The 22,927-nt window shown below is 31.1% G+C and overlaps 1 protein-coding gene across 1 annotated transcript; it reads left to right on the top strand.

Annotated features, from left to right (window-relative positions):
* Nucleotides 1-6,309: 6,309 nt before the first annotated feature.
* Nucleotides 6,310-7,119, top strand: LOC110635455 (indole-3-acetic acid-induced protein ARG7). Its single transcript, XM_021784788.2, has one exon. It carries the CDS (start codon nt 6,389-6,391, stop codon nt 6,806-6,808), a length of 420 nt encoding a protein of 139 aa, XP_021640480.2. The 5' UTR covers nt 6,310-6,388; the 3' UTR covers nt 6,809-7,119.
* Nucleotides 7,120-22,927: the final 15,808 nt, after the last annotated feature.

Below are 22,927 nucleotides of genomic sequence, written 5' to 3'. Positions count from 1 at the left end.
TGTCATTAAACACTCTCCCCTCAATCACAAATTGGCAAGCCTCTTAAAAGGGATAAAAAGAGATTAACTAAATAAAAATTCAGTCTTCCTCTTCCTTCTCAAAAGCTAGCCAGACCAGCTCCTCCATATTCCTCCATTTTTATTTTTGCTCAAGCTTGAATCTTCTTATTCCTTACCTAAAACCTCAAAGTCCCAACATTAAAAATAATTCTTGGACCTTCCTAGAGTGTTTGGCTGCCAAGAAATTTTAAGAAAGTGAAAAAAATTCTAAGGTTTCAACAAGCCAAGAGAGTGCTAAAAAAGGTTAGTGCCTATACTTACTTCCCTCTCTTTTTAATCTTTGTTAGGAAGACAAATTAGATGAGAATTTGTTGTAAAATTGAACAAAACATTATATTGAAGTATGTATGAAAATCGGCAGCCATGGGAGAATAATGAAATTTGTTGATTTGTATAAACTGAATTGTTTAGAAGTAGTTTGTAATGAGAAAACTTGACTTAGATGTTGAATTATGTGTGTTGGATGTGTTAGATGGCATGGATAGCATGAAATGGACACTTTAGAAATTAGGGTTTGTGAAAAATTAGAGTTTTGCTTATGTAATGGTATATTAACATTGTAATGGTCAATTAGTAACCATTTGAATGTGTATGAGGAGGAATTGAAGTAAGTAAGAATAATGGAGTTGAGCTTAGGCATGCTGCCCTTGGTGTCCTACAAGACTGGGTTTGAGTCTAGCAAGCTTGGGCAGCTCTAACTGGAGTTGTATAGGTTCAATTGGTGCAAGGCCTATTGTATATGAAACTAGACACATAATGGAACAACTTTAGTGAATAAACCCTGCCCAGAAAACCAATCCAAGTTAACATAAAAATTACCCGAATCCAGGTGATCAACATGTTGTCCCTGGAAAATGACTAAATAAACAGTGTTTATTCAAATGGTCATAACTCAGTGTAGAAAAGTTCAATTGATCTGAACTTTTACCAGCAGAAAGCTGAGACATAACCCTACAACTTTTATAAAGAACACAAATCCAAATTTTGACCATAACCTAGTCAAATTGCCAACCAAACTTAGGTCACCAAATCTGCCAGAACCAGTTTTGCCCAAAATTTTAGATTCTGTCCAATCCGGCCAGTTATGGTGTTTGGGCCATAACTTGAGCTACAAAACTCTAAATGGAGTGATTCAAAAAAAAAATGTAACCAGACATAATAAGAAACAACTTTTGTGGAGACAATTTTGTCAAATTTCTACTGTACAAATGATCAATGGAACAGTAAACTTAGTGCTTGAAATCTGAAAATTGTAAAGTAACCAATACTAAGCTTTGAAATAGTATTGGCAACCAATACCAAGAACTTTAGAATGCAAAATGTGGTATCTTGGTGAACTTAGGTTCAATAAATTTATTATGTATTAAAAAGTCAATAATTTGAGTGAATAATAATACAAAGACACAAAGTGTAAGAACTAAATAGGTAGAGAAAAAATTAAGTATGAAATTTAGAATCCATGAAATATTCATAGATTACTTGGAATAGAAATAGTAATTCACCTAAATGACTTAATGAACATTTAAGTTATGTGAGTATATAGTTAAGATTTGTATTCCCATTACTAGTAGGTCTAATAAAACATAAGTGATACCACTTGAATATGAAATGAAATTAACCTAGATGGATTGTTGAGTATGAATGGGATGAGGTTTAGATTAGGACTTATGTTTCCATTACAAATAAGATAATAACACCTTGTATGAGTTATGAATTCATATAAATATTATAATGAATAAATGAATCACATGAAAATATGAATAGAACATTAGTTTTCTTTACGAGTAAAGGAGGAATGTCTGGAGTACAATGGTACATGAACACCATTGTTGAGAATTGTGATCAATATGAATGATGTAAGGAATGCATGAATATTATGATGAATGTATAAATTATGAAATTTGTCTTGAAATAATGAAGTCATAAAACACAATATATTAATATTTAATGATATTATGTGCCATTATATTGCCTAGACATGTGTGTCAGTTTGGATAAATTGGCATGCCAATAGGGTATTGTTTTAGCAGTACTGCGAAAAGCTTTATACATGTATTCATGGCTTTGTGTCCGCATTCATGGCTTTATGCCCGCACTCATGACTTTTATGCCTGATTATGTGTTATCATAACTTTTTAACCATACTAACTGCATACGTGGTTGACGTTCTGCGTCCCATGGTATGATGGCCCGAGGCACCGTGGTGTCCAGTGCCAATGACCCGTTATCCAGTTTAGTCAGCCTGTCATAGGTTACCTAGGCAAAAAAAAAAAATTATTGAAATAAGTTAAAAATATTAGAAACTAAATAAATCAGTGAGAAAAATCCAAAAGGTATTAAATTAGTATTAATAATTTAATTATTATGAAATGATCCACAACACATAGAAAATATTATGAGAGTAAATGAAAGACTAGCAAAATAAGTATAACGTAAGTAATTATTAGAAATGCATCCTCCATAATAATATAAACATAAACTAAATATTTAGATTTATTTGTACATTATATAAATGATTATTGTAAACTTACGATAGAAGAGATTCTAGAGAGCAACATAAATGACAAAAAATATAATATATGGCAAATTTCATATGAACCCAGTAAAATTCTTGAGTATAAAAAATATGCTCCAATTATTTTTATTTGTATACATTATTTCTTATTATATTATTGCACCACTAAGCAGCAATGCTTAGCGCGATGAATTTGTTTCTTCGCACAGGTACTGAAGTTACAGCCCAATGAATACTAAATAGAGATTTTGGAGTCTGATCTGCAGAGTGTTCAAGGTTGTCACCTCCTCAGTAATGCACGTAGATAGGGCCCATATAGATCATATTATGTATTTTGTACATTATAATTAGTTATTATTTGTAATGTAAACTATGAATTGTATGTTAAAATATAGATTATGGAACTGTAATTAATTTGAAGATTATGTAAATTAAGAAAATTTAAAAATTTTGCTTATGTAATTTGAGAATGTTTACATATGAATTGAGTATGAATAGATTTGTACAAATGAGTATGTGAATTACAAGAATTAAATGTGAGATAAATATGATGAGCATGAATAATATTTTTATTGTAAAATATTATTGAAAATTTCAAGCAGGTGAATAGTGAAATACGTCTACTGATAATAAAATAGGGGAAACTCCGTTGATTTCTCCATAGAAAATTAATTGATATTAAAATATAACGAGATCAAATTATTAAAGGAATAAAGTAAGATAAGATAGGGTACTCCGGCACCGAAAATAACACACCTCGCTTGACTACACTGTAGTCAAGTGAGGGGTGTTACAGATTTAGTCTAGCAGTTGAAGATATATGTCACAGGTGGTTCGAGTTTCCACTACCACAATCCCCTTGACAATATCTCAATTCTTTTAAGGAGTTAAGTGTACTTGTATTTGGTGTTAGTTTATGTACCCCAAATGAAGTAAAGGGAACATAGTGGTAGGCAGGGCAGTTTGCCCAAAGGCAGCCTTAAGGAGTAATCTAAGACAATTGTTTGGCTTGAAAATCCCATGTTTCCCTTGCTACAGGCAACATCATTTCCTCTATTTAAATTGGAAAGCGACTTGGCCTTTGGTCATTATACTTTTAGTACCTGAGTAAAGTGTCCTTAGGAGTTAGGAACCCTAACTGACCCCATCTAATAAGTCCACAAGCAGGCCCTAGCGTATATTTCCTAAATCTTGGATTATTTACTATTTTAATTGAAATTACCCAAATCTTTGATTACTTACTATTTTAATATAATACATTAATTTGTGAAAAAACTAATTAAATAACATATATTTAATTTTTATTAATTAAGATAGGAAATCTTAATTTAATATCGATTAAAATTTAAATTCTTTTTTTTTTTTTTTACTTTTTTATGAATTCAAAGATCGGATGGGTTTAAAAATCTTGGTTTAGAAGATACTGGGAGACGAGATCGTGGGAGAAATATAAAAATATACCATATTATTATCTCCTTTTTCCAAGCTCTCCAATTTTTATTAGTTAATCTAGCATGAGTGCTTATGTTAAATATTAATTATTAAATTATGAGAATTGCAAAAGGCTCTCCATGTCACCAAAATATTATAAAAAAAATGATACTTTAATAATTGAGAAAGCCATATAAACAAATTAAAATAGAAAAGAATATTACTTATCTATTTATTTTTCTTTTGTGAAATATACACACACATAAAAATATAATTCTTATTTTTTAATCTCAAAAGTCACTCCCAAATAATTTCTGACTGAGAGGTGCTTGGCAGCATTACTTGTCAACTGTCATTGTTTTTTCTAGAGGAATGAATAGAAGTAGCATTCACTTGCCGCATTTGCCTTGATTGCGGCTCAAATGACCCATAAATTAAGGGAAAATTCTGGCGTCGATTTAGTTTACTGCGAACCAAAATTTATAGTGAATCAACCCCAGGGGTGTGGTTGAGCGGTTGGGGCTCATCCTCCCTTAAGCAACGTCCCGGGTTCGATCTGGGCGTTGTGTATGGAGCGCTTTAAAACCTGGGGCCAGCCATCCTGCCCTTCGAGGCACCCACAAACTGGCACAGGGGGATTAGTCTGGGCTGAGCAAAATGTGTAATGGCCTGGGATACCTCCTTTGGAATGCACCAAAAAAAAAATTTATAGTGAATCAAATATATTTAATAGATAATTTTCAATAAAAATGAATTTTATTATTTAATTTTTGAGTTTTTATTGATATTATAATTTAATTTTTATATTTTAAAAATTTAATAATTTAATCCTCACTTGTACTTTTATTAAAATTGAAGGTTTTTTTTATTATTGCTATTAATTTAAGTAAAAAGATAAATATATTTTTTATTAATGAAGAAAAATTTACTATTTAACCTATGAAGTTTTATTAATATTACAATTTAGTTTCTATATTTTAAAAATCGAATGATTTAATACATGTATTTGATAATTGTTAAAATTATTAAAACTTCTTTTTCTCGTTAACTTTGCTTTCATTAAAATTTTTTCCTTAATTATTTTTTGTAGAACATAAAGAATTAATTTATTAGATAAATATTAATTTTAATTGAAGGGAAGCATATATATATATAAGGGACTAAATTATTTAATTTTCAAAATATAGAAATCAAGTTGTAATATTGTTCAAAACTCAAGGATAAAATAATAAATTTTTCTTAATTAAATAAAGGGTATATTTATCTTTTTACTTAAACTAACAATATTATTGAGCGAAAAGACTCCTGATTTTTATGAAAGCATAAGTGATAAATTAAATTATTCAATTTCGAAATGTAAGGACCAAATTATAATATCAATAAAAACTTAGGTACCAAATAATAAATTATCAAAACATCCTAATTTAAGACTGGTGGGTAAGATATTAGGCGTTTGTTGCTGGCTATAGCAAAAGCAATTCAATAAATTAATTATGATTTAAGAGAGTTATTGATTATCTAATTTTGTCTATATGTGTACATGTAAATAAAATAATATTCAATTTGAATGAAATAAAAGGAAAAAAGCTAAATGAATTGAAAGTATATATATATATATATATATATATATATATAGCCCATCTGATTTTAAATTATGTAATAGTTTATTACATTGGCTTAAATTTAATTTTCAAATAACAACTACTAATCAAATTTTAATTTATAGATTTAAAAGTTTGAATAATTAATTTTTATTAAATTTTTATATTTATTTAATGATAACCAAATATTTTTAATGTTTCAATTTAAATCATAATAAATAAAATATAAATTATTAAGAGCTAATAAAAAATTTACAGGAGTCAATAAACAAAAAATAAAAATTTATTATATTTATTTACTAGTTTTTATAAATATTTAAATAGTCTAAAAAAATTTAAGAGTTTAATAAGAAATAAATTTTGATAAACTTTTGAAAATGTTTAGGGAGAACAATTAAAATAAACTAAATTTTCTCTCCCTTGACTAAGCTGACAGTGATTTCATATTAATAATTAAAATATTTATATAATATTTATAAAAAAATTAATTATTTATTATTTCAATAATATTATTTTTTGAATTTATAGAAAAAAGAAAAAAAAAACATTGGTTTTGGAGCTTAAAAAAAGGTAAACTAATCCCATGCTAGTGGTCCGCCATCACATGGGCTTGAAGACAACTGAAACAAAATTCACTATCTCGTAATTATCTCCAAATCCAAGGGCATTTCGTACCTCGATACCCTTATAAAGACTTTCCGTGTGCGCATACTCCCACAGGCCCACTCTCATTCAAATTGTTCTTGCTTTTTTCTCTCGCTTTCCTTCACTTTGCAGGAAAATGTACAAGTCTAACAAAATCCGTCACATTGTTAGAATCCAACAAATGCTTAAGCGATGGCGCAGGAAGGCAAGGCTCACGGCTTCACATGCACCGTCCGATGTCCCGTCAGGACACGTGGCTGTATGCGTAGGAGACCGTTGCAAGAGGTTCATCGTGCGTGCGACTTACCTGAACCACCCCATCTTCAAGATGCTCCTCGTACAAGCCGAGGAAGAGTACGGTTTCAAGAACATCGGACCGCTAACGATCCCTTGTGACGAGTCTGTGTTTGAGGAGATTCTCCGAGTCCTGTCCCGATCCGACTCGTCCATCTCGGCCCCCTTCTCTAATCTTGAGGAGGTTCAGAGATGCTGCCACGTTGGCATGAGGAATAATCTTGAGCTATTGGGTGAATCAAGGCCGTTGCTTCATGGTTAGGTAGCTTGGGACTAACTATATTATATATTTTTTCCTTTTTTTTTTAAATTTAGGGTATCATTATTATTATTATTATATTTTTTGGCTTAGATTGGGCAAGCTGTAGTTTTATTTTTTTTTTTTTTAATTTTATGGAGATGGCGAGTTGGGTTGGGGCTTTTTTGGTGACCGAGTCATCCCGAGTTGAAGAGAAAGCAAAGCAAGGGTGTGAGAAAGTATTCTCTTGTAAATTACGACTCTTTAACGGCTAATTATCAGAGATTTGTACTAATCTTATTATTCTGCTTAATTTAAGCACAGCATTGTTTTAATGTTCAAGAGCAATTTTTTTTTTTAAATTTTTAAATAAATAAATAATATTTTTGAGAAAAAAAATTTGATTAACAAACCTTAATTTGGTAAATCTGTCAGATTTAAGCCATCAAGGCTGAATCAAATAGGATATTTTTGAAATATAGCAATATATATATATATATATATTTCTCAAATATATGAAAATTTATTTAATAGGTGCCTTTATATTTTTTCCTTATGAAAAATAAAAATATTTAAAGTAGAGCTTTAGTGTATAGTGGTGGGGAGGATAATGGGTCGGTTTTTGGGAGTATTTAGGTATAATTAAATTTAAAACTTTAAATATTTAGGTTAGAAATTTTTATTTTTTTTATTTTAATAATAGATAAATAAATTTTCTTTTAATAATTTGAGTTTATTCAAATTAAGTTTACTTCAAATATTATAAATATTTCATCAAAGTCATTATCTTACATGAAAAATTAAAACTCAATTGAGCTGGAATCATTCTTGAATTTATTTAATTAAGTTAAAGTTTGAGTAATATACTTTCTTTGTATGTTTATTTCTATTTTCATATAATTTTTAAAAATATAATTAAAATAGTTAAAATAATAACTTTTATTTAGTTTTTAATCGGCCAATTAGATAACAAATACCAAATGTATAAATCAAATTAGATTATATTTAAAATTTCTAATTTTATATTAAATATAAAAACCTTTAAAACTTGTTACAAATGAATAAAATTAAATTTAAAAAGTTAATGGTAAATTATAATATAGCATTTAAAGTTTTATTTGATTAACATGTAAAAATTTTGAATATAATCGTGATTTAATGTAAATATTTGATATTTTTTTGTATTGATTGAACTAATTATTTAAAAAGAAAATATATTTTATAATTATTTTTAAATAAAATTTTATAAAAAAATATTTTTATTAATTGAAATTAATATAATTAGTTTTTAAATTAAGTCAAATAAATTGATATATCTAAATATAAAATATAAAAATAAATTTATACCTTTTTATAAAGTAATTTTTAAAAGAACACATAATTAAAAAGACCGCATATATGAATTATAACATCCATTAAATAAAAATATATATTTTATATATAGTTTATTCTATTAATAAGTATATTTTATTTAATAGATTTTTTTCCTTTGTTGGGTGTGAGGAGAATATTAGAATTGTAAAACCATGCATATTATTGTATTGAGTTTTTTTTTTTTCCCTCTTGAATTAGCATTCAGACTTATTGATGAATTTTTCAAAGAATTAGTGAATAATAATAGAAAAAAAATCATACGTTCACCCAGTTTATCATATGAATTAAAATATATAATATAGTATTAAAACATATAAATTACATAATTTCTTTGAGTTTTTAACATTATAAATTTTGTGAAAATGAAAAGTAAAATATACCAGTTTTTTTATAAATTTTCATAGAATTGTTTAACATACTTTTTTAGACAAAATCAAATAATCTTTTTATTATTATTTTATTTATATTATTAATTCTCTTAATTTCAATTTAGTTAAAAATTTTACACAATTTAAAAATTACACTAAAATAAAAATTTTATATAATATATAAAAAATATTCTTCTATATAATGAAAGATAACCTTTCAAATCAACTAAAATTGAGTCATAAATTAATTGTTTAATGAAAAAAAATGTATAATTAATTAATGTGTGAATTAGCAGGCAGCTGGCTTCCAATCAATTAAATTATTACTTTATAAATATTTTAATATATATTGGTATTATATTTGAGTAAAATATGTGTACCTCCATCTTTTATAAATTAAAGATGATAGTTACATTTCATTTTCATATTTTGGTGGATAAAAAAAAATTAAAATAATAATAAAATAAAGACCATCATTACCAATGAGTAAGAGTTGGCCAATGGCTGGCATAGTTGCACGTATATATTCAACTTGGGAGATCAAAAATTTCCACTCTTTTCTATCCCACATTTGTAATTAAAAAAAAAAAAAATTACAAACGTAAATTCAACCGCAATAGGAAATTAATGAATCGAGGTAACAGTCCATAAAAAATAGATGGATTTATTAGAATTTAGGCTAATCCTTGCTGCAAGGTTAATAAAGCATAACAATTTTAATAAGGTATCGATTCCCATATAAGCCACACACATACGTGTATCTCAGCCTCTGGGCATGCCTACGTACGTGTATCTCAGCCAAGATCACACCGGGCACTAAGCCTCACATTTTGTTTTCACTCAAGGGTGCTATTTTTTTTTCCTGTCAAAAATAGATACATACACACGGTTCAATGATGAGAATAGTCGCTTGTTAAAACTATGTTGATTTTAATAAGGTTCTTATTCCCATATAAGTCACGCACGCACGTTGTACATAATCGATATGGAATTTCGAAGAATCAGTCCCTGGACACGCCTACACACGTGGACCTCAACCAAGACCACACCGGACACTAAGCCTCACCTTTTGTTTTCACTTAAGGGCGTCATTTTTTTTTTTTTCTGTTAGAGATAGACACACACACAATTTAATGATGAAAATGAACGCTTATTAAAATCATGTTAATTTTAATAAAATTTTTATTCTTATATAAATCACACACATACACTTACCATAATCGATATGAGTTCTCATAGAACTTATTTAAGTCAATTGGATAGAATTATTACAACTAGTATCCGAGCACCCCATTATACAGAGCCAGTGAATTGCGTGAAAGGGGCTAACTTAGTTAGTTATTTGGATTTGGAGTAGGGTTGGTACCTATAAGTCAATTAAACTTGGTATACACTTCACATGTGAGGATTTTTTTTTTTTTTTTTTTAGCCAATGGATTTCAAGGGCCCTGTGAAACCAATTACCAAATGTTTGATGGATGCCAGCCTAGCCAGCTCGGTAATTAATTAAGCTTTGACCCTTAGTTGCAGCATCAACAAGGCACGAGTTTATTTTTTTAAAATAATAAAAAAATATTTTTAAAAAGTGCATAAAATTACCTTTATTATTATTATTATTATTATATAACTAATTTTATTCCCTCACTTTGCGTAATAAAATTTATAAATCCCCAATTGAAATGCTTTATTTTTGCATATTTTTATTATGAGATATGTTAATATATATAAATATCTATATTTTTAAATTATGAACATCCAATATATATATATATATATAATAAACTTTTCAGAAGTATAAGCAATTATATATAATATTAATTTGGAAAAAAAAAGAGAAAAATTCACTTGATCTAATTATAATATAAAAATTTAATTCAAAATTTTCTAAAAGAAGAGAAATACAATATTATTAACATAGATTGGAATTTTGAATTTCTCTTTATATATATGTGTGTTGTATATAAAATAGATGTGAATATAAATATAAATTGAAGAAAATGACAATGTTGCCAAATGAGTGAATTGAAGATTTATGAATGTTAATCAAACAAAAGCAGAAAAGGGGTAAGGAAGGATACATTGCACTCATCACAACTGGGTGACAAATAAATGCTTATCAATTTCTATATGATTGCTTTATAGCCAAACTTTGTCAAACTACTACCCAATCATCTACTTTGCCCATTTTATTAGAACAATGTTAGGCAATCTCTCTCTCTCTCTCTCTTAATTATTTAATATCAGTGTAATTTCATTATCAGCATTTAATATGAAATAATAAATAAATAATAATAAAATACATAAAAAATTATATAATTATTTTTTTTAAAAAAAATTATAAAATAATTATAGATTTTGAGACCACCCATTTATATATATTTACTTACTGAAATTCAGAAATGTTTACATATTTACTCAGTATTAAATTATCATATAATAAAAAATGTTACATTGAATTACTATTTTATTTTGTATATTTTTTTTTAAATACAAGTATAAAATAACAAAAAGTGGTGACCTTTGGTTGGAAAAAGAAAAAAATTATTGTGACCTTTTGATATTTTATTAAATTATTATGGTGGAGGCCCTTTCAACTTGCATTAGCCCTTCTAATAGCCAACAGAATGAGCGTTTAGGGACCCATACCCCACAATCACGTGCCGATAATCAGGGCAGGATTTGCATTTCAATTGAAAAGTACAAAAATCAAATTGAAATATATTCAAATTTGAAGGGTATTATTATTATTATTATTATTATTATTATTATTATTATTATTATTTCTTCTTTACAAATAATTTAAAGTTCAGCATAATAAATGTTAATATATTAAAACCTCTCTCTCTCTCGTATTTCTCCCAATATTTTTTATTTAATAAATATTAATATATTAAAACCCCTCTCTCGTATTTCTCCCAATATTTTTTATTTAATAAATATTAATATATTAAAACCCCTCTCTCTTATTTCTCTCAATATTTTTTTTTATTTTTTTCCTTTATCTCTCTTAAAAAAATTATTCGGTAAGTATTTTCATTGGTAATAAGTCTCTCTCTTTTTTTTAATTATTTTACATTTTTATTTAATAACTCTTAAATTTATATTCATATTTTCTCAAGTTTATTATTATTAATAAATGCTGAGTAAATAAATTTTTAAATATATTTTTATTAATAAATCTATAATATATAATTTTGTTGTGTTTCTTAATAGAGCTATTATATGTTTTTATTAAAAAATTATTTTATTTAGATTTTTTAAAATATAATTTATTTTTTTTTTTTAAAATATAAATATTAGAAATTATTTATTTATATTTAAAAAAAAAAAAAGACTAAAAAAAAAAAAAAAAGCTTTTTTTTTATTTATATTTTATTATTTATATATTTTATTAAATATTTTTTTTTTTTTTTTTTTTTTTTTTTTTATTTTTAATAATATTTATTTTTTTTATTATATATTTTTTTTTTTTTTTTTTTTTTTTTTTTTTTTTAAAAAATTTTTTTTTTTTTTTTTTTATAAAAATATAATAAACTGTATTAAAATAAAAAATAAAAATTTTTAAAGTTGATATAATTACAACACCTCCAAAGGGGCAAAGAGATGAAATGAAAGCCAATAAGAAAAGAGAAAAAAATAATCCCATAGGAAAGGAAAATCATTTAGACTCTGTGGACTAGAAAATATGAATATTTAAGAAATTGAATGAGGTGATGAAATTTAAGATTAGAAGGATAGTGAATATTATGTTTGGATTGAAGGATTTCATCCTATAAATTTAGATTCGGATTAAATATATTATTTGAATATGCTAAATGAAAATAAATTTAAATTTAGTCTAAATTTCATGTATTCATAATAAATTTAAAAATTAAAAATTAAAAATAATTATTTTTATCTTCTTATTTCAAATCCATCATATTACAATTAAATATATTAGCTTTTTTATGAAAATTTCTTTATTGACTAAATAAAAATTTTTTAAATTTATAAATTTAAAATTCTAAATCTTAAATTAAAATTAAAATTTCAAATTTAAAATTCCAATATTAGAATTCAAACGCTACATGAATGGATTTGGTCGTAAAGATATTTTGTTGGAGATAAATTCCAACACTTTATAAAGATTTGATTGCAGATGTAGTGATAAAAAGAAGGCACTGTACCCAATGAAAAGATAGAGATGGGCCATGATGGGCTTTGATAAAGCGCAAATGCAGAGCCCATTAGCCCAACCACTAAAGCCAATTGTGTACTTTTCTATGCCAAAACTAAAAATAATAGTTTTTTAAATTATAAGATCCATTTAGTTTCACTTTTTAAAATTAAAGTGTGAGCCAATAGAATGGTGCCATGTGTTATGCTAAGTTATTGTTGGAATTTGGTAAGCCTAGTTTATAGAGCATTGGATCAGTCAAAGATAGAATCTGTGTAGCTAAATTTTGTATAATAGACTTTCTGAAGCCCTTAGGGCCCCTTTCCTCTGTAATCATGAACATGCCCTTTAAAGTCCAGACCTTTTTATCCAAAAGTGGCTTTAAAGAAGTGGTGGCTCTTCCAAAGTCTTTCCCATCCAAATTTCTTTCTATGATATGCTTTTGATTAGAGAATTTTTCATGTCATTAGCCTCTCTCATTCATCTAATCAATATAATGATAACATATTCAACTAATATTAATAAATATTTATTTACATGAAATTTTCTTATTACTTACATATTTATTAAAATAAATAAATACTCTATTTACTTCAATAATTATAATTTTTTATTTAAAAGAAAAAGTGTTTTTAAATTTTGTATATATAAATATTTTCATATTTTAATAATATCAACTAAAGTCTAAATAATGAATCTCTTTTTGAAAAGAGAATGCTATTTAATATTTTTTATTAATTTATTTTCTGAGTACTCTAAATATCAAAAATAGGAAAATTTTTTGAAAAATAATGAAGGCTTATATATCTTAAAAAAAAAAAACAGGTATATATAATTAAAAAAAAAAATTTGCTGAGCTGGCAATGATAATATGAATCTCAAAGATAATTAGTTGGTTTAGATAAGGTTGTACAAATTAGTATAAGACTGTCTATTGTTTGTCTAAATTCTAAAGACAATTTTCAATTATAGTTCCGTTTTGTTCAAGTTTTGCTTTTGGATTTTCAGTTTATTTTTTTAGAAAAATGCATAACTTTCAAAGTTGAATCAATCATTTAGAGTTTCTAGTAAATGTAAATTTTAAATTATTTTTTTAAATTAATAATTTGAAATTATAATTATATCCTTAAAAATTTTAATTTTAATAACACACTTCAAAGTTTAAATATTAATTAAGTATAATTTTTTATAAAAATAATTACGTTAAATTATTTTGCAAACTGAGAGTTGAACCAAAATTAAATAATTAATAATTAAAATCAAAATAATAAAAAATTAAATTAAAATCGTATAAAAATTTTAATTCAATTATTTGATTCTGATTTCTAGACAGGTTTTTAAATTGAAATCGGAGTTACAAACTTCTAGATATAATTAAGGGTAAAGATATTAAATAAATTTTCATACAAAAGAGGATTAAATAATTTTGTTTTTAAAAAATTTAAGTGTTAAATTAAAAGCAATTAGAAATTAGAAATTAAAATGCTAAGTGATTTTTTAAATAGTAGTTAGAGCTAAAAGATGCTTTAAGTTATATTATATAACTTTTTTTTATTATATGAAATAAACATATTACATAGATTTTTATAATTAGATTAATTTAAATATTTAGGAATTCTATAAATTATAAAAATAAAAATGAAAAAAATAAATTTAATTATCCCTCTGATTAATTACGTCATAGCTGAGGCTCTGCCGATGGCATGTGGATGTGGTCTCACATAGACATAGTGGGCGGCGGGGCCCCGGGTTGGGGTGGGGTGGGGTTTTGGGGGGGAAATGATCACGTGATACTCATCCCCAGGAAGGAGATATCTGACCCCATGCTGTCACTTTAGCATTTGTTATTGAGTTACAAAATAGGTGGTAGCAGGTATCGTTATCATGTCCTCGCAAGCATACAGTATTTATAATGCAAGAGAGTGACAGGCACGACGCCGCGTAGTAGTACAGATTCGTACTTTTCCAGTAGGACAATTTTGTCCCTAACTCTGCTTCGCCTATCAAAATTTTCTTTCTATTTATTTATTTATTCATTAGTTTATTGTTAAAAGTGGGAAAAAGAATATTCGTAAGATTTTGACAATGATGCCGCAGAGCAACTTTCTCGGGGACCATCACTTTCCTCTTCAATTAAACCAAAAATTCCATCTTAATTTCTCTTAACTTGCTTCTTCTTTTTATTTAAAACTTGATTATCTATTTAATTAAGTTTTAATTGCATTTTATCAAAAAAATAGTTTTAATTGCAAACGAGTTGCCTCTAACTTAAAAAAATCCCTCCCATTTTTTTTTAATATTATATCCTATTTTTAGTATATTGTTGTCTCATATTAGTTAACTTTCCTTTGTTAAGTTAGTTTTTGAGATTAAGTTAAACTTAATTCATTTTATTTATATGATATTAAAGGCTATCATGTTTTAATATTGAGTTACCTATAGATGTATTTACTTATAAACTTTGTGCTCCAAATATTTTTGTTCGACCGTGAGTGTCACGACCCAACCTATGGGCCGGACCGGCACTAGGACCTGGGCCAGCCTAAAGCCCCCGAGGCCCGTAGTAAGCCTTAACTATTCATTAACCCAACTCTAAGGCCCATTTGGGCCCAATATCAAGAAAACAAACGGACAGAGTCCGGCCATAAAATGGACTTTCCAACGGGGAGTTTTCGACTCACCCGACCTGTAAACACAATAAACAATCCATTGGGGAGCTCAACTCACCCTCCACATACTCATCAACATAATAATAAATGGGAGCTCAGCTCCCTCATCCAATCCATCAAACAGACTTAAAATATTAAGTTTACAGGTCCAACATGAATATAATATTACAGACCAATTTCAAATAATTACTGCTAACACATGCGGAAATTCTAGGAGTAATTAAAATTACACAATATTGATAAACAACCTGCGAGGTAAAAAGGCAGGTTAACCCAGAACAAAATATCCTCCTGTGGCCTGTAAAAATTTTTGAACAGGAGTGAGCGTTCGACTCAGAGAGTAAAATATCAATCTTAACTATAATCTCTATAACTATCTCAAACTAATGCAACTGTAGAGTGAAATGCAACATACACAATATTTTCACATCATAACATCAAAAGGTAATTTGGAGCACTCACACACCTGTAGTATCAATCATAACATATGGGAGTGATCCCTATCTGACTCTCTTAAATCCAACTTTGGTGCCGGTAATTACTCAAGCTCGGACTTCCACTTAATAACCAAATCGAGGGTCCCAATTACTCAAGCCGTGACTACCCCTCGAAGGAACGGGTCCCGTGAATTACTCAAGCCGTGACTACCGTCCTATCCATAGTCCACACCACATCACACGCACGCCAACGCACGCACACCGCTCCAAATTACCACAACAACATCCATGGTACATCATGATTATGAATGCAACATAAATCGTGCCTAGAGTTTAACTACATAAATATATGCATATAAGTGATGCATGGGCATCTTGAACATATAATAATATCGAAATTATAATTAAAATTAATATTTTACTCACGGACTTGACGACAAATTATCTTGTGGCGGCGAGGAAGAAGGTCATGTCCGCTCACGACAATCATATTACTTTTATTTAATACAATCGACTCAATACAAATAAAGAAAAAGACCAATTACGTCCTAAGTCGTGTAAAAATCCGTGAGTCTCCCTATACCTAGGACCTACCCAACTCGCAAAGGGCTAAAAACGCACTTCTATGCTCACAATCCATACATCAACAGTTCAATCATATCACACAGCCCTCCTGGGCCCATCAAATCAATCATCCATCACAATACGCAAAATTTCAATTTAGTCCTTATTATTGATCATTTTTGCAAAAGCGCCCAAACAAGCTCTAAAAATTATAAAACTTTGCCCATGGTCCTTAGCAATATTACTAAGCTATTGCAAAAGAATCGTAATTTTCTAAGCTACCACGAATATTTTATGGATTTTTAATCCTATTTAAGCACTAGAAAATTACGTAAAAACTAGGTTCGGGTTTACCTTTGCCGATTCCGACTTGAGGACGCTCGGGACGTCGACAATGGGGCTAGCCAAAACCTCGGCCCAATCGGAGACTTTTCCGGTCCACGTGCATTCGGCGAAATTTGCGGACCGGTCAATCGCCGAATTTCCGCGAATCGATGATACCTACACGAAGCCCATAACACGGGGTTAGCACATAAATTTTTCAGAATTTTCTAAGCTCATTTAATGCTCGAAATTACAACTGCGGTTAGTGGGACCCACCAAAAACGGTGTCGGAAAAATTCGAAATTTATGTCGTTGCGAAGCTCTCGGCGAATGGAGCGTGCTGGTGGCCTCGGTTTCCTCGTGGATTCACGGTTTGAGAAATCTAGCCCAAAAGTCGAAATGGGCTAAAATCTTCCCGAGTAAAAATCGGACAAACCGCTCGATGGATTTGGCGTTCTTGGTGTCTATGGAAAGCTCTCGCCGAGTAGATGATTTTAGACACAAGACCGGTCCAATCGGTGGCGGATCGGCGGTTGGCGGAGAAATGGAAGCGGCAGCGCGGGGGAGGAGGAGAGAGAAAAGAAAGAGAAAAGAGAGGGACGACGCGCACGGAGAAGAAAAAGGAAAGGGAGCGGTTCGATTCGACCGGTCCGATCCGTCCGGTTCGATTGGCGGTTCGATTCGAAATACAAAATTTTGAATTTTTATCGCCTGACCGAAAACAAGGTCCAAAAATTCTGAAAAAATTCCGTAAAACTCAGAAAAATACGTAGACTCCAAATATATTTTTAGTTTTGCCACGTGGTCTTTAAATTAATTTTTAAAAATCATCAAAGTTTATATTTTCAGAAAATCGAACCCGATTTTTAAAATCCGAAAAATCTCAAAAAAATTCCTAAAATTTAAATAAAATTAAAATATCAAAAATACTCATAAATAATAAAATTTGGGGTGTTACATTATTCCCCTTTACGTAAAAATTCGTCCTCGAATTTTTACACAAGGCAGAATAAAACACATGATTATGCATTGAACAAGTAAGGGTACTTGCTACGCATGTCCCACTTTGACTCCCAGGTGCACTCTTCCACTGACTGACTCCTCCACAAAACCTTAACCATAGGGATCTGTTTGGATCTCAGCTGTCTCACTTGGTAGTCCACTATGGCTACAGGCTGCTCCTCAAATGTCAAGTTCTCTTTTAGCTCTATCACATCCGATGCATGAGAAGGATCGGGAATGTATTTCTGAGCATGGAGATGTGAAACACGGGATGAACGTGAGAAAGGTTGGGTGGTAGCTCCAACCGGTAGGCAACTGCTCCAGCTCTATCAGTAACCTCAAAAGGTCCGATATACCGAGGTGCCAACTTGCCCTTCTTTCCAAATCTCATGACTCCCTTCATTGGAGAAACCTTCAGGAATACATAGTCGACCACGCAAACTCCACATCCTCCGTCTGGGTCCGTGCATAACTCTTACGCCTCTTGAAAGCCGTCCTCGATCGTTCTCGATTAAAGGAACTACCTCTGAAGTGTACTGCACTAGGTCTACATCATGCACTTTCGCTTCCCCCATTTCTGTCCAACACAGAGGAGACCTACACTTTCTTCCATATAATGCCTTATAGGGTGCCATCCCTATCTTTGGAGTGGTAATCGTTGTTGTAGGCAAACTCCACCAAAGCTATTGCTCATCCCATTGACCTCCAAAATCCAAGACACTCATGCGAAGCATGTCTTCGATGTTTGGATTGTCCTTTCTGACTGTCCGTCTGCATGCGAGGGTGGAAAGCCGTCTTGAAGTTCAGCGTGTGCCAAGTGCCTCTGCAACTTTCTCCAAAATCGAGAAGTGAATCGGGGCCCTCTGCCGATATTATGGGCCGGAACTCCATGCAATCGACTATTTCTCGAATGTAGAGCCGGGCATCGTGCCACGCAGTATGTAGTCTTCTGAGTAATAAGTGAGCTGATTTGGTCAAGCGGTCTACAATTACCCATATCGAATCATATCCTCGCGTGGTACGAGGCAACCCAGTCACAAAATCCATAGTAATCATTTCCCACTTCCATTCTGGGATAGGGAGCTCTTGCAGCTTCCCTGACGGTCTCTAGTGTTCAAACTTCACCTTCTGACAAGTCAAGCACTTGGACACAAAGTCTGCTATGTCTCTCTTCATGCCATTCCACCAGTAGCTATCTTTCACATCATGGTACATCTTGGTGGGAACCTGGGTGAACTTGTCTGCAGTGTATAGTGTGCCTCTTGCATGATTTCATTCCTGAGGTTGTCCACATCGGGCACACATATCCTAGAACCTTGCACTAGGGCGCCATCATTGGCAAATCCAAACTCACCACCTTCACCTTGCTGTACTCTTTCTATAATCTTCATCAATTGTTGGTCTCTGTGCTGGGAAACTCTAACTCTGTCCCTCAAGTCTGGCCTCACTGAAAAGTGAGCCAACAATAAACCCTCATCTTAAAGATCTAGGATTAAACCTTGATCCATCAACTCATGTACCTCTGAATCAACGGTCTCTTCTCTGTGAAATGTGCGCCAAATCGCGGTAAGATTTTCTGCTTAAAGCATCTGCTACTACATTGGCCTTCCCAGGGTGGTACTGGATGGGGCAATCATAGTCTTCCAGAAGCTCCATCCATCTCCTCTGTCTCAAGTTTAAATCCCTCTGTTGGAAGATGTACTTCAAACTCTTATGGTCGGTGTATATCTCGCACACTTCACCATACAGGTAGTGTCTCCAGATTTTTAGTGCAAAGACTACGGTAGCCATTTCCAAATCATGGGTGGGATAGTTACGCTCATGCCTCTTGGTGCCTTGAAGCATAAGCCACTACTTTTCCATTCCGCATCAAAACACGCCCTAGGCCAACTCGAGGCGTCACAAGACACGGTGTATCCTTCACCGCTCATAGGTCGTGTTAACACGGGGCGTGGTTAGACACTCCTTATCCTCATCATTATAAGCGACTCTATCGAGCTCTCTTCCTGTCCTTTGCATCTTATCCACTTCCCTTTTCCTATTTTTGGTATTGTTGGTATCATTTCAACTCTTTGTACTTATTCCTTAATTTTAGTCCTATCTCATCCTTACACCTTTTCCTTCAAAGATGTCTATCCCATCATCAACTTTAACTTTCTTTTTATTTCTTAGTCTTATCTTGAATACTAGTTTCATTACTTCAAGAATTCTAACCCTATGATTTACTCCTACCAAAGACATTCTTCACCTTATGTAACACTTATAATTACCCATAGAAAATTTTTTTTCTTGTATCCCCTTTTTCCAACTTAACTATCGAACATTATCATTCCCTATCGCCTTAGTAGGAAATTGCTTATCTGGATGAATATGAGCCCCATAAACTATAAGTTCCATCTGAACTAACACGATCAGTAGGAAATATGTGTCATGCCTTAATTCCAAACAAGATACTTCACGTGTTCATTCTCCTTAATATAATCATATATCGCTCATAGCTTTCTAAACTTCAACCTCAAATTACCCATCAGAACAATTTCATCTATTGAATCTCAACCATAAATAGTACTTCCTCCACTCATAGTTTAAAACAGTTTGCAAGCCTTAGTAGCTAACTCAATTTAACTCTGTCATTACTCTTTGTCCTTTCATACTTAATACTAGGTATGCACTTACTGTCATTCTCATATCAGGAAATTATGTATGAATTTGTGCCTACTAAACTCTCAATAACTAGGTCTCCTTGACTCAGTTTCTGTTCCTTATATAACCTTCTAGAACAAAAAGCACAAGCTAAACTTGAAAAGAAAGAAAGTATCCTCTTATATTCAACTATACCCGATTGTCATATTATAACGTTTCACCTAAGTTTCTTGGTCTTTCTCTCCAAATTTCATCATCTCCTAGCACAATTATGCTCTACCTATAAGGTATCATCTGCATGAACCCTTTACCGTACCATTTTCCTTCTTGACATAATATTTTATAATTTATTAACTTTACTTATACTCGACCTATGATTCATATCTATCATCGTTTTTATTGTGCCCTTAACTTTTGTTGATTCCTGAAAGATTTCTCTCACTAATAAATTCTTCCAACACTAATTCCACCCTTATCTAGGGTCATTAATTTGATCCTTGAACTTTCTAGTGATTTATAACCATCCAGACTTGTCACTTTTCGTTCTACCCCTACTATTGTCCTGTCGTTATTGCTTCACTACAAAGTGATTCTGTTGATCACACTAAAAATGTTTGTCTGACATTCATAACGAACCTCTAACTACCTCGAGAACTGATTCTGCAGTAATTTTATTTATTATTATTTTTATTATTATTATTATTTTCCATGTTTACTCAATTCCAAAACTTAAGATTTCGAGCACCCAAACCCGTCATCCAATTCAAAGGATTTACATCCATCGTGATCTGATTATATATGATTCCTATAATGGAACTTGTATCCTCTCCAGGATACCCGAGCCAACTACTCTCTACCACACTCTACAGTCCCATCTGGGACACTATTCCATAAGTCATTATTATCAGTAATAACCTTCGATCCATTCTGAAAAGATAGGACTATATCCTAACTTGCTGCAACAAAGGTACTACATCTACCACCTTGCCAGAACCATGTCAAGTTAATGACTCTTTTATCATATCATAGCTCTATAAATCATCAATTCATAGTTTCGACCTTCTCTAGGTAGTAGAGTTATACTTTATTCCATACTGATACACACAAGATATACTATTCTCACTCTATAAGTGTCACCTTTACTTTGCAACTAGTCCGAAACCTCTGGTCTGATGGCAACTCTTGATGTAACTCTAGCTCATGCTGGGGTAACTGAGTCACTGACTCTAGTTATCACCCAACTGTGACCTTTCAATATTCTAACTCTAGACTCTTAGCCAGGAGTTCCCAACTCCTCTGCAAATATAGAACTCGTTCGCATAAGCTGTACCAAAGCAGAAGCCATCTCAAACACCCTCATTATGGAGCACCACGGGATGCACGCAGCTCTACACAATAATCTCATGTCGATCAGTAATCTGCGACTACGGAGCGGACATCGAGAACATTGTATAGTTACTACGATACGTCCCGGTGCACTAGGTCTCCTAATTTCTTATCTCTCCGAATATTCTATTATCACAAACTTATTACATTGGGTCATCTACCGATGACCGCCAAGAGTGGTATCCTCATCCTTATCTAGGGCAACTGTACTTTTAAGACTCACTTTTATGTACTCGTGTCTTACACGAAATGGGCATACCATTTAAACCCATACTGACAAAAATATAACATTTCTTGGAGTACGTATCCTCATGATAGATCTCACATGTCTACTAACTCTATTTCACATTTCTGTGTACTCCACGAAAATCAAGACACTAACTGAGGTAATCTTATATTTCCCGAGGTATAACGTAGAATCTAGAAACAAAGAATTACAGGAAAAGACGAAAGAATCCTATACTCGCATGTGACTCCTAGTAGACTCTTCCCAACACTTAGATAATTTTTCCCTATGAATGGAGCCTAAGCTCGATACCACATTTGTCACGACCCAACCTATGGGCGGACCAGCACTAGGACACAGGCCAGCCTAAAGCCCCCGAGGCCCGTAGTAAGCCTTAACTATTCATTAACCCAACTCTAAGGCCCATTTGGGCCCAATATCAAGAAAACAAACGGACAGAGTCCGGCCATAAAATGGACTTTCCAACGGGGAGTTTTCGACTCACCCGACCTGTAAACACAATAAACAATCCATTGGGGAGCTCAGCTCACCCTCCACATACTCATCAACACAATAATAAATGGGAGCTCAGCTTCCTCATCCAATCCATCAAACAGACTTAAAATATTAAGTTTACAGGTCCAACATGAATATAATATTACAGACCAATTTCAAATAATTACTGCTAACACATGCGGAAATTCTAGGAGTAATTAAAATTACACAATATTGATAAACAACCTGCGAGGTAAAAAGGCAGGTTAACCCAGAACAACATATCCTACTGTGGCCTGTAAAAATTTTTGAACAGGAGTGAGCGTTCGACTCAGAGAGTAAAATATCAATCTTAACTATAATCTCTATAACTATCTCAAACTAATGCAACTTTGTAGAGTGAAATGCAACATACACAACATTTTCACATCATAACATCAAAAGGTAATTTGGAGCACTCACACACCTGTAGTATCAATCATAACATATGGGAGCCGAT

Source organism: Hevea brasiliensis, unplaced genomic scaffold (assembly GCF_030052815.1).
Source record: "Hevea brasiliensis isolate MT/VB/25A 57/8 unplaced genomic scaffold, ASM3005281v1 Scaf1, whole genome shotgun sequence".
Taxonomy (NCBI): Eukaryota; Viridiplantae; Streptophyta; class Magnoliopsida; order Malpighiales; family Euphorbiaceae; genus Hevea; species Hevea brasiliensis.
Note: the sequence above shows the minus strand (reverse complement) of the source record. Positions and strands in the feature narration are given on the sequence as shown.